General features: G+C 41.0%; 1 protein-coding gene across 2 annotated transcripts in view; it reads right to left on the reverse strand.

The window, feature by feature from the left end:
* Positions 1–854: 854 nt before the first annotated feature.
* The window catches only part of atg5 (ATG5 autophagy related 5 homolog), a 46,140-nt gene continuing 33,802 nt past the window's right edge, over positions 855–13,192 (reverse strand). Inside the window, exon 8 of one of the 2 annotated variants that reach the window (XM_083989957.1) lies at positions 855–2,161. In XM_083989957.1, the coding sequence (XP_083846083.1) occupies positions 2,025–2,161 (137 nt within the window). In that variant the 3' untranslated portion in view covers positions 855–2,024. Of the gene's footprint in view, positions 2,162–3,531; positions 3,654–13,192 lie in introns of those variants that run through there. The other variant, XM_083989958.1, reaches the window with a different exon arrangement.

The following is a 13,192-nucleotide window of genomic DNA, read 5'->3' on the forward strand; positions in this document are numbered from 1 at the left end:
TAAAAAGAGACCAGTCAGGCTGAAGTTGTACGGTGGCCCTGAGGGGACAGAAAATGCATGTGTTGCAAATCCATAAAACCCAGCAGAAGGGATTGAGAGATCATTGCAAAAGATATTGAGAATAGGTATATGATTTTTTTTTTTAACTTCCTACTGTAATATCGTAGCTGCCTAAAAAAAGACCCTATCAGTTGGACTGAACTTTGTACGGTGGCCCTGATGGGACAGAGAACACATGTTTGCAAATCCACAAAAACCCAGCATAAAAAGTGTAAAAGATATTGGCCGATTGATCGGTTATCTGATTTTTTCCCCCTTCCTAATATCAGTATGCGCTTAAAAAAGCCAGGCTCAAGTTTGTACGGTGGCCCTGAGGGGACAATAAAAACAGATTAACTCGGTTGGGACTTTTTACATTGAAAAAAAAATTGTTTAACATGAGAGTTTTAAAAGTTTTTCTGCAGTAAAAAGAATATGATATGTGATATTTTGCCAAGAAACAAAAACAAAGCAAAACAACGAAGCATTGTTTTGGTCTCGTTAGTGAAACTCAGGTAACGTTTTGTTATCAGAAGTGAAAACGTTCGAATGACTCCCAGGTTTTGATAAGTAAGGAAGGTGAGATTTTCAATTTCATTTTCATCTTCACCTTGTGGGAAAGTGAAGGTGAACGACGGCGAGCTGACGGTTCGTCAACACACGTCAAAACACGTCAACACGTCATCTGAGGAAATATATTAAATATCGAAATGAGTAAAAAAAAAAAAAAACTAGATTCTCCGACAATTAAATATTTCAATCAGCTTCATTTTTTATTTTAAAGTCGCTCTGGATAACAGTGTCAGTACCGAACGCTGTAAGTGTCATTTTTATTTCAGTTATGAACAGATGCATTAAAAAAAGAAAGAAAGAAAGAAAGAGAGAAAACATGGAAAAAATAGACATTTGATTTAAAATCTGATTAATTACGGTCCAGTTAACTCAACCAAAGTCTGCGCTCCGTCCAGAAATCCGATTTCTTTTTCCAGTTAGTATCTCAGAAACGCTCCCGTTTGTTTTTCCATCTGAGGTGAAATCGATGGAAACCAGATGCTGCTCGTTGTCGGTTTGTTTGGCAGCGGAGGCTCGTTCCTCCGGAGCCAAAACAAGACGAGTCAAGACAAGACAGTAAGTGTTGTTGTTTGGATGAAGAAGGAAATCAACACCTGCTATTGAAAACACGTGTCCAAGTCGTTCCATGATGATGATGATGATGCTCCGCGTTGTTTTGGAGGAGACGGTAAAAAAAAGACAAAAACAAAACGAGTTAAAAACAAGACGAGTTTCAGTTCATCCACCCAGATGATTTAATTTAAAGCTGCAGCTGGATGCAGGTGGACGCTTTGTCTCCATCCAAATCAACCTCCTCCTCCTCCTTTTATTATTATTATAATTAGTATTATTATTATGAAGCCAAAGTGAATCCAAGCAACAGAAACTCCTCCTGTGACTCCTGTGTGGGTAAATCCAGGTATCTCTGCAGGAATGACGATGATGATAATGATGATGATGATAAAGATGATGATAATAAAAATGCACATCTGTAGTAACTAAGGCAGATTCAGCAGGATCAGATGCACCGCTCCCCAAATCAAACACCCCTCAAAAAGGAAAAAAAAACAAAAAAAACACACAAACTCTCTGTCTCTCTGTCGACTGGACAGTTTTTTTTTGTTTTTTTTTAAACTCAGAGTCAGTTCGTTCATTCACGGCGGAGTAGAAAACTTAAGACGTCCTCTCGAAAGAATCTTCTCTTCCTTCATGAAAGTCTTTTTCCAGAGGAGGAGCAGAAATCCAAGCAGATTTCAGCCTCTGTCAGTTCAGAGGTTCCTGTGACTGCTGCTGCTGCTGCTGCTGGTCGCTTTCGTTGGTCGTCACGGTGACGGTCCGGTCGGGTCCGGTCGGATCGGGTCAGGTCGGGTCAGGTGAGGCGAGGTGTGTGTGTGTGTGTGTGTGTGATGGGATCATGGGATGTAAACCGGCGGTCAGTCGGTGGGCGTGGGGGTGATGCAGATGTGCAGGAAGTTGTCCGGGTGGCTGAGGTGCTCGCTCAGCCACTGCAGCGGCGTCTCCAGCAGCGGCTCGATGCCGTGGATCACCACCTGGTAGCGCTTCGGCTCACCTGGAACGGACAGAGAGAGAGAGAGATAGAGAGAGGGAGGGAGGGAAAATCATTTAAGACCGCTTTCTTTATTTTTTCTTAGGCATTTTGCCTTTAAATGGCAGAATAGAGGAGAGAGAGACTGGGGGAATGAGTGTGGATCGGCACAGTTGGCAACATGGGACATGCACTTTACCACTTGACCACTGAGCACCCCGATTCTTTCTTTTATTTAAAGGTACATTGTGTAACTTCTCCTGTTATCTATTCACGAAAATCGATTATTTGGTTCAAAAGTCTGTTTTTCATTAACCAGTAATCCCCCCCATCAACAAACTTAAAGCAGAAGTGAGTGATCCGGTCGTTTTCGCTAATGCTGCGTTCCAGGCAGGCTTTTGAAATCATAAATTACAGCTTCAAGTCACAACTTACGACTTTGTAGCGTTCCAGGCAACACACTCGTGTTTTTCCGACCTGTTTTACCGGTGAAAGTCACTATAACGGCCACTCGTAACTTCCGACCGGTGAACTCGTACCAGATCGAACTGGTACCACTTCACGGTCGGAAAAATACGAGTTTCCTTGAACGCACCATAACAGTCCTCGTCGCTACGTCACCACATTCACCGCGTTCCTTGGCTGCACACACAGCCCTGCATGCCGTTCTCTCTCCTCATTGGATAAAAACTGTAGGATACGATAAATGTTTTCTCCTCGGCTCAGAGCAGAGCAGAGTGACTGACAGACCCGTGTTTCAGTCCAAACACTCTATGTAAGTGATTGCTGTCGGAAGATATAACTATTTAAGACTTATATTAACACAAATATATCACTCACTTCTGCTTTAAGTGTTCCTTTCAGCTCTGAATTTCCCGTTGAGGCAGGGAAAGAAGAAAGGGACGAAGAGATGAAGGAAGGAAGGAAAAAGTCAGAAAGAAGGAAGGAAAGACAGAACGATGGAAAGAATGAGGAAGAAGGTAAGGAAGAAAAGACAGAGGGAAGGAAGGGAAGAAACAATGAACAGGTAAGAAGGGAGAGAGGAAGGAAGGGGTTAAGGGAATATGGAAGGAAGGAAAGTATAGAATGGGATAAGGAAAGTCAGAAAGAAGGAAGGTAGGAGGTAAGGAAAGACAGAAGGATGGAGAGAATGAGGAAAGTGGCAAGGAAGGAAAGACAGAGATAACACAAACATATCACCATGAAACTTCCCAAGTTTAACACTGACATTAAAGGGACATTGTGTAACTTCTACTGTTATCTATTCACGAAAATCGATTATTTGATTCAAAAGTCTGTTTTTCATTAACCAGTAATCCCCCCATCAACAAAGTGAAGTGTTCCTTTCAGCTCTGAATGAGCCGTTCATATCATTCATATCTCCATGGAGCGGGTAAGCTCGGTGCTGCTGCCATGTGGTGTCGCCATGTTTTTACGTTCAGTGGCAGCGTGACGGTAGGAAACCACGGAAACTCAGCGGAGACACCGGAGCTGTCGGCTCAGGTGGAGGTGGCGTCTGTGAAAAGTCACCGCGGTAACGCAGTGAGGAGGAATGGAGCGTTACACTGATGCTGCATTCACCTGCAGTCGGGCAGACGGCCGTCGCTAACAAACCAGATGTCATTTTAGTCACAGAAGTCGAGAGAAAGCCGGTAAAACGTGGGTCAGGTAAACAATACGACATCGTTACGTGCAGCGGCTGTTGTCCGTCTGCCGTCTGCCCAATTTCAAGTGAATGCAGCATGAAAAATACGATTGAGTTGCTTGCGATATACAACGGCAACGCTAGATGGGAGGAATTCCTACACAATGTACCTTTAAAAGTCCAGTGTGTATGAAGGAATTTTGAATTAATGAATTTTTATTTTCGTGTCATGCCACCACCGTGGCCCATCCCATATGGGATTACGAGACACATTTACTGACAAATACAAAAACTAGACAGTCTTTCCTGTTGGTATTACCCGCCACACAAGTGTGACACATAAATAAACAATTTCAGATTACTTTCAGTACTCATATCGCTCTTCGTCTCATTGCCCCGGCCTTTTCAAGAAATAAAGAAAATGCAAATATTCAACTGAAAAAGATGTTTTAGCTTCTCAGCATCGTCCAACCACACAAATTCGTTACTTGGATATACACCTTACTAAACAGTTTTTGCCTTATAAAGTCATAGAAAGGACAGTAGAACACAACATGCATTTCGTTCTCCACCTCTTGGATGTCACACAAAGTACAAACTCTATCGTCTTCTGCTGTGCCGACGTATCTGCCTGTCTCAATATGAAAATGTGTAAAATGGGAGGAAAAACGTGAGATCTATAGCGTTCAGATTCTAGTTTCAGGGTTCCCCCTCTTGTTATTGTACATCCTCTGTCCCATTCATGCTTTGGAGAAGTGCTCTTTTCGACAGTTGTACCTAATTTTGTATATTTTTTATTATTATTTATTCCTCTCTCACCCCAGAAGTCTAATTTAAATATGTGCAGTTTTTATGTTATGTCAAAATGTAAAAAGCAAAAGAAAAGAAAAGATCACGATAAAGATTTTTATTCTGTGGGTAATGGGGGCGGGACTAGATAAGCTTTTGCTTCTCCTGCTTTCCCTTTCGGCCATGTGTATTGTATTACTTGAACTAAGATGAAGTGTGATGATGATGATTTAATTGACATGCCCGAAATAAACAAATTGATTGGTAGATTGATTGATTGATTGATTGATTGATTGATTGATTGATTGATTGATTGATTGATTGATTGATTGATTGATTGATTGATTGATTTGGCTCTAAGTTATGAAATAATATCTTACAATATCTTCTGGCTGTCGCATAAACATGGCGGCGCAAGATGGCGACACTCTCTAAAGCAAGACCCTTGTTATATGTAGATATAAAAGAATAATTATAAGGCCACGAAAACCAAACTAATTTTATTTTATGGTGATTATACACCTATATAAATATATTCATGGGTAGTAGATTCAGATTTCGAGGCAAAATGTAAGACTTTAAGGAAAAATAGCAATAATAATTGGAAGGAAACAGTAAAAAAAAAAAAGCAAATGACACAATGATTGAGAGAAAGAAAACAAATCTATAAAACTGAAAGGAGATTTAAAAGAACAGTGGTATAACAGACAGTGAGAAAAAATAAAAGAGGGGGAAAAAAAGGTGGAGAGGAGAAAGTTAAGACCAGCAAAACAGAGACAAGGAAGGAGGAAGAGAAAACCGAGACTGGTAAACGACTGGTAAAGAGAAGAGGAGGAAATGAGTAAGCTATAAGAAAGAAGAAACAGAAAAGAACGGCAGAGAGAGAGAGGATAAAGAAGAAAATGAGAGGAGGATGCGTGAAAAGATGAAGGAAGAGGTGGAAGAGAAGTTAAAGAAGAAGTTAAAAAAAGAAGAAAGAGATAGAAGATAAAAAAAAACAACGAGAGGGAGGAGAGAGAGAAGAGATGGAGGCATGAGGTGAGACAGACCACATCAGAGACTACAGTAATACCACGGGTGTGGTGGGTGAGAGAGAGAGAGAGAGAGAGAGAGAGAGAGAGAGAGAGAGAGAAAGTGTGTGTGTGTGTGTGTGTGTGTGTGTGTGTGTGTGTGTGTGTGTGTGTGTTCAGTTATGAAGCACAGTGAAGTGACAGTTGATAATTTGAGTGTTCTTTGTTAACAGGGCCCGAATTTTAAACTTTCGCTCTGACAGGTCGCAGTTTCACACTGTTTGCCTAAGTGTGTGTGTGTGTAGGTGTGTGTGTATGTGTGTGTAGGTGTGTGTGTGTGTGTCTTTGGCCCGTGCTGGCCTCCTGTGATTGAGCCGCCCTGAGCTGAAAGGCCACGACCGCAGATGATCCGTTAACAACAACAACAGCAGCAGCAGCGACGCTCATCTCTCTCCATCTCTCTCTGCTGCACTCAGCACATCTTTCTGATATGAATTCGTTGCCGTCGTAACGTTTTCAACACGAGGACCGTTGCTGCACAGATCTCACGACGAGTCTCTGTAGAGTCTGAGAAACAAACACGAACGAAGCCGCTGAACTGAGCTGCATTATGGGAAATGTAGGACTCGGTGCTGTGAAGCCGGACTACTCCCCGACAGGATATCTATCTATCGGCAGCGGCTTCTTCAGTTTTTAGTCATCATCGTTTTTAGTCTTCGCTCTCTCTCTTCTCTCTCTCACCGTTGTCGTCTCTGCTGCACGACGGCTCGCTACTAAAAATGAAAATAAGCAACAACAAAAAAGATGAAAAGACGAAGAAGCAGATAAATAAAAGATAAATAGAAGCAGAGGAGGAGAGTTTTATATGCACTAAGAACATTTATAGGAAACTCAAGTCTTTATAATGTTGATTTCACACATATTATTATTCTAAATGTCTATTTAAATAGGTGGTTGAATAAAGTGTTATTTAAACTTAAAATCTGTGTCAGATTTTTTTAAAAAACTATTAAGCTTCACATCTTGTTGCTGTTTATTCTTCTGTTTTTAAATGTAAAATATGAAAAATAAGTATGAATTTGATTTCTTTTTGTCTGTTTGAAGCCGACTGACTGTGACCGAGTGTGTTTACATTTTCCACGGTGGTTTCAGCAGCTCACCTGTCTGAAGACTGAAAACTCAAAAGAGTTTTTAATCTCACCTCTGCTGCAGCTGATTCATGTTTCAGTATAAATATTTGTGCAGGTTTTTTTTTGTTTTTTGCAGCGATGGTACTGTAGGAGCCGGAAGGTGCCACAGCTGTAAAACAGAAACTGCATGTGTTTAAAAACCCAGTCTATTAATGTGAGAACGGTAAAAAATGCAGCTGTTTCCACTGTGGAGGCAGAGGTGGGTGTTTTTTTAAAAAGAAAATTGTATTATAATATATTTAAATAATTCAATAATATGTATTAAACTCCTCTCAAGTGTATTCTGGGTTAATAATGAGGGCATCTTTCTTTCTCACGCTCTGCCAGGATGTTGCGTGAGAAACAAAAAGTCTCAGACGGTGAAGGGCCTTTTCCCGTCTACCACTCTTGACCACACACACACATTTAAATAAACACACACACACACACACATACAGGTTACCCTAATTCGTCGACCTCGCTGGTGACTTTCTGGTTCCACGTAATATCAGGAGAGCGGTTGAGGCAGAGCGTTAACTGCCGTCTCCGCCCTACACCTGCTGACTGACTGACTGACTGGATGGCAAAAAAAAAAAACAGCAGCAACACGCACGACGACGAAACTACAAAACTAATGTCAGGAAAGTGGTGCGAGACACGTGCTCCACGACGACGACAACGAGGCCTGAAGAGACGATGAGATGAGCACGCTGGCTGCATCTAGGCCAGAGGAAGAGGAGGAGGAGGAGGTGCTGGTGGCTGCTGGAATCAAACATGAAATAAATATTGATAATATAATAAAATAGTTTAGTATTTAATTAATCTACATTTTTGTTTTTATTCTACAAGTTAATGTAACTCAAAGCAGGGACTTGAGGTTGAAAAACAGGAAGTAGAAGGTTAAAACTCAACTGATTCATGCTGCTACATTTTAAAACATATATGTATTTATAGTTTGATTTGTTTGATTGATTGGTTTTTAGCTGCACAAGCCGATTTATGTAAAGGTCACTAAAGGTCAAATGTGAAACCAGTTCATTTAAAACCAGATCACATCCTGGATTTCATAATAGAGTATTATACTGTAAATGTAATGAAAATTAAAGCCGCAAGCGGCGATGATCGGGCCCTCGCGACTCCACGCCACCGTGGGGCCTGAGGCACGCGGGGGCTGTGGTGAGAAGGGAGAAAAACCCAGGCAGGAGCAAAAAAACGCAATATTTCATTCATCCACCAGGGGGCGGTAACCAGATGTAGGCAGATGAGCTCAGGGGCGGACCTTCATCACACACGTGAAGTTTCGAGCAAATCGGAAAAAGCATGAAGGAGTTATGATGAGTTGATGGTTCATCCACCAGGGGGCAGTAATGGGATGCGTGCAGGTGTGTTCAGGGTCAGCCCCTCATCACACATGTGAAGTTTGGAGTGAATCGGACAAAGCATGAGGGAGTTATGAGCAGTTAATGGTTCATCCACTAGGGGGCAGTAATGGGATGCGTGCAGGTGTGTTCAGGGTCAGTCCCTCATCACACATGTGAAGTTTCGTGGAAATCGGACAATGTTGATGTAAAATATGCCACTTCCTGTTTCCACTAGGGGGCAACATGAGTGAGATCGCCTATGAGCATATGGAGATGTTGAGGTCATGACCCTGGACCTGTGTACCAATTTTCATGTTGATACGAGTTCATTAAAGCCATCATGAAGCCAAACGTATTGTCATGGCGAGGAATTGACGCCGCGTCGCCACACGGACGCCATTACACGTAGCGTCACAGCGTTCATGATGTAGCTTCACCACCTTAGTCTGCATGTTTAAGAAGTGGAATGGAGTTGATGGGGTTAACTATGTGGCATCAGTACACATTAAGGTAAAACCTGGCCACTTCCTGTTACCACCGGGGGGCGCTATGAGTGACGTAGGAAATTAATATATCGGGACGTTCAGGGCGGAGCCATCATCATGTCCAGCAAGTTTGAAGCTGATCGGATAAAGTATGTGGGCGTTAGAGCTGTTGGAAGGTGAAATGGCGAGCAAACGAAAAGTCGCCAAAATCCTCAAGGCCCCAGAAGCCACGCCCTTTGACCTAGAGACCTGCGGAGCACAACTTTTGATCAGAGTGGCATCTCGGTGGTCTCTAGCCAATTTGAAGTCAATCGGACAAAATCTGTAGGAGAAGTTAGATCAAACAGGTCAAAAGTTCAAATCAAAATGGCCGACTTCCTGTTGTGATTTCACCATGACATTAAGAGGCTTTTTTGTGTGTCTTGCCATGTTCTATAAGCCCACCAAATTTCATGCGTCTAGGTGACACACAAAGGCGGGGCTGATGTTTTGAAATTTTCTAGGGGGCGCTATTTAGCCATTTGGCCACGCCCATTTCCAACGACTTTAAAATATCAAATTTTTCGCCAGTCCTGATGTGCATGCCAAAATTTACGCGTTTTGGGGCATGTTGAAGCCTCCAAAAATGCGATCCTTTTGAGAGAAAAAGAATGAAAGAAAGAAAGAAAGAAAGAATAATAATAAACATAGCAGAAACAATAGGGCTTTCGCTGGGCGACAGCAGTCGCCGCTCGGGCCCTAATTAAGCAACAACATATACATATTATCTATTAATTGACTTATTTATCTATTTATCTATATTATTTTCATTTTCTAATATTTTTAAGTTGTCTTTGTAAAGTATGTATTTGTTATGTCTGTCCATTACTGTATTATTTCTTATTTCTTTTAACATGTCCGAAATAAACTGAAACTAACTAACTATAGGGTGACTGATGTTTTAGTTTGTGGTCAACTAGGAAGAAAGAAAAAGAACAAAAATTCAGTAAATTTAACCTTTTGAATGGTTTTATTTTTAAATATAAATTTGGAAACAACCTAAAACTGAAGCGTTAAGTAGTTTAGGTTAATTTGCATCACTCGTCTCTCAGCAGTAAAACCACCGAGCCACAGGCCTGAAAAAAAAAAAGAAAAAGACACACACCATCTAACCTGCGGTGCTGACATGATTTCCTCTTGACGGCAGTGGAGCTGAAGACACACCAACGGCTTTAATGAATGAAACTACACATCACACATCATTCAATCTTCACTTTTGGTGTAGGATTGTGATTTTTTGGGGGGTAATTTATTCTTATATTAGTCAAAAAATGATTCTGTATTGTAATTATTTATGACTTTTAAATAATAATTCAACTAATAAATGCTAAAAATACAAAATTAATGGTCAAATGAATCATAAAAACACCTCAAACTGATTTAAAACTGTGCTATTTTAAAGTTTTTGTCTTCTTTTTCTTTTTCTCTCCACCAGAGGAGCTCCTTTCTTGTTGTTTAGTTTTTCCTGGCAGGACACTTTGTTTCATTACGATGTGTTTTTATAAGGTTTCAGATTCAAACAACAGTTATAAAAGTAAATGTAAATCTGTAAAATGATACGTCTCATTTAAAATAACCATCCTGTTCTGTACAACTACAATTCACTTTATTACTGACTCTGTTTTGTTTTTTTATTGTTTTTACTAATTCCTGTAAAAGTCTGTTCCTTTTTTTCTTTTTTACAGATAATAAATCCAAACGATCTGATTAACGACCTGATAGGTCACTATACGACTATGAGAGAAGTTAATCTGACGAAATCTCGACGCGATCTTCAGTTTTTCTTGTCACTACTATGTTTCATCATCTTTAATATTTTGAAACAGAGTATAATATTGGTGTTGAAGTAAGCCAATGTAACTATAACAACAGAGAGGGGCAGGTACTATAAGTTTTCTTCATCCTGCTCCTTTTCATTCATGGTGACAATGTGTACATTATGTAATTTTGTGCAGCCTTGTGAAGAATGTATACCATGAATGGAATAAATCTAAATGAAATAAGTTCGGTTCAGAGGCTCTGAAAGTTTTTGTCTTCTTTCTCTTTTTCTCTCCACCAAAGGAGCTCCTTTCTTTTCTTTTCTTTTCTTTTCTTTTTCGTTGTTTAGTTTTTCCTGGCAGGACACGTTGTTTCATTACGATGTGTTTTATAAGGTTTCAACGACAGTTATAAAAGTAAATCTGTAAAATGATGCGTCTCATTAAAAATAACCATCCTGTTCTGTACAACTACAATTCACTTTATTACTGACTCTGTTTGTTTTTCTTCTTTATTGTTTTTACCAATTCCTGTATTTTCTTTTTTTTACAGATAATAAATCCAAACGGTCTGATTAACGACCTGAAGGTCACTACTACGACTACGGGAGAGAAGTCAAAATCTCGACACGATCTTCAGTTGGGTTCAGAGTGCTCTGAAAGTAAAAGGTGCGATTCTGCCTGTACAGCAATAGTGAGAACACACTTTCTCTGGTTCCCACACACACACACACACACACACACACACACACGCACACACACACACACGCCCACAGTCCATTTCTGGGTGGTGTCTCATCCTCATCTCTCTGTAACCTTTAGCCCGGGTTCTGCCTCGGCGACGGGGAGGCAGCGGAGGCGGAGTAGGCGTGTTGTCACAATCTCGCTATGAGAAATGGGGGAAATTCACAATAAGCCACGCCCCCTCCCCCCCCCTAAATACACACACACACACACACACACACACACACTTACACACAGCGCCCACTCAAATACATTTTACCGTATTCATCACACTGGCCACCTGCGCCCCATACACACGCATGTACGGCCTCACGCACACACAATCATCTTCTCTCTCTCCACATGGTTTGTCTTATCTTTGCTCACCACCTTCTTCATCATCATCATCATTATCCAACGTGTGAATTCCTGTGATAAACACGTCGTAAACAGCTGCGACATCAGAACAGCTGAGACTTGTTAAGACCAAAAGCACCAAAACAAAAAAACTCTTTCATTTGTTCTACTATCTCCGAGGGGGAAAGAGAACCAGAGCTGCAATTATCACTTCCAGTCATGTAAATGAAATGAACTTTCAAAAAAGAGCTGCTGCTGCTGCTGCTGCTGCTGCTGCTGTTTACTGGCAGCAGCATCATCAGACCATCATCAGACCACTCTGATAACAACGCTGAAGGAAAAGGAAGGCGCAGCTCCACTTAATTCTGACATTTCTGACGTGACACGAACGGTCGGCAACACGAGACGACGTTCAGAAGACTGAGGAGCTGAACCTGCTTTAATTAGCACGTTGACATTAAAGGATGGATGTGTTTTTTTTTTTAATTAGTCTTTAATGTCAGAGAGACGTAGATAATCACCGGCGTTAAAACCTGCTGCAATCACAGCGACGTATCGAGCCGAGGTTTCGTGCCGCCGTGAGCCGGACTCATTCCAGTCACATGATGTCGCACTGGTCATCTCCTAACTGTGGAATATAAATAATCATTAAAGGGATACAGTAGTTCCAACATTTTGGCAAATTGTCCCATTGCCATAATCCCTATAGTCATAGCAGTAGCTTCGTTACCTTTAATTGTCGGTGCAAGCTGTTTTTAGAACGGCGGAGCAGAGCCGCGAGCTGCTCAGAGCTACGCTACGGAGGCTCATGGGATTTCTTGGTTTCCCTCATCAAACTCATCAAATACACAATCCAACAACTCCAAAACGCTCTGGTGGACAAGTTGTGACCTGCACATTCACCACGCTATGAGATAATAACACAACGTTACCAGACAGAGTTGTTTTAGAGGTGAATACAGAGACTGCTTGATGAAAAACTGTCCCTGACGGCAACGTGCATCAGCGGTTTTGCATGAATTTCCCTCTAAAACAACTCTGTCTGGTAACGTTGTGTTATTATCTCATAGCGTGGTGAATGTGCAGGTCACAACTTGTCCACCAGAGCGTTTTGGAGTGGTTGGATTGTGTATTTGATGAGTTTGAAACTAAGAAATCCCATAATGAGCCTCCGTAGCGTAGCTCTGAGCAGCTCGCGGCTCTGCTCCGCCGTTCTAAAAACAGCTTGCACCGACAATTAAAGGTAACAAACCTACTGCTAAAACTATAGGGATTATGGCAATGGGCTTATTTGCCAAAATGTTGAACTATCCGTTTAACACAGTCAAACAAAAAACATAACTGGAATACTGATAATTTTTTGAAACATTGGCTCTAAAATCTCCGCACTACACTTTCATCATTGACACCTGTGAGCAAATCCACGTCAGCTTTCACCTCTACACTCTAAAACTGGCTCATTCATAATGTTTTCTTGGCTGTTGAATGAGTTTTTGTTTTATTATTTTCATTTTTGATAAATACTGTGGAAAATTATGAAGTAAAACAGTATACACAAATGAATATAGTTCAACAACCCTGCCTCATGTTTAACTTTTCGCTTCTTTTAACACAGGTTTGTACATTTTTCTCACCTTTTTAAACTTTATTAACATTACACGATGTACTATGTGGATAAATTGGTGTTTCTATGTTTTTTAGGTAAAGTGTGTATGGCCAG

The sequence above is a fragment of the Trachurus trachurus genome, assembly GCF_905171665.1.
Source record: "Trachurus trachurus genome assembly, chromosome: 16".
Classification (NCBI taxonomy): Eukaryota; Metazoa; Chordata; class Actinopteri; order Carangiformes; family Carangidae; genus Trachurus; species Trachurus trachurus.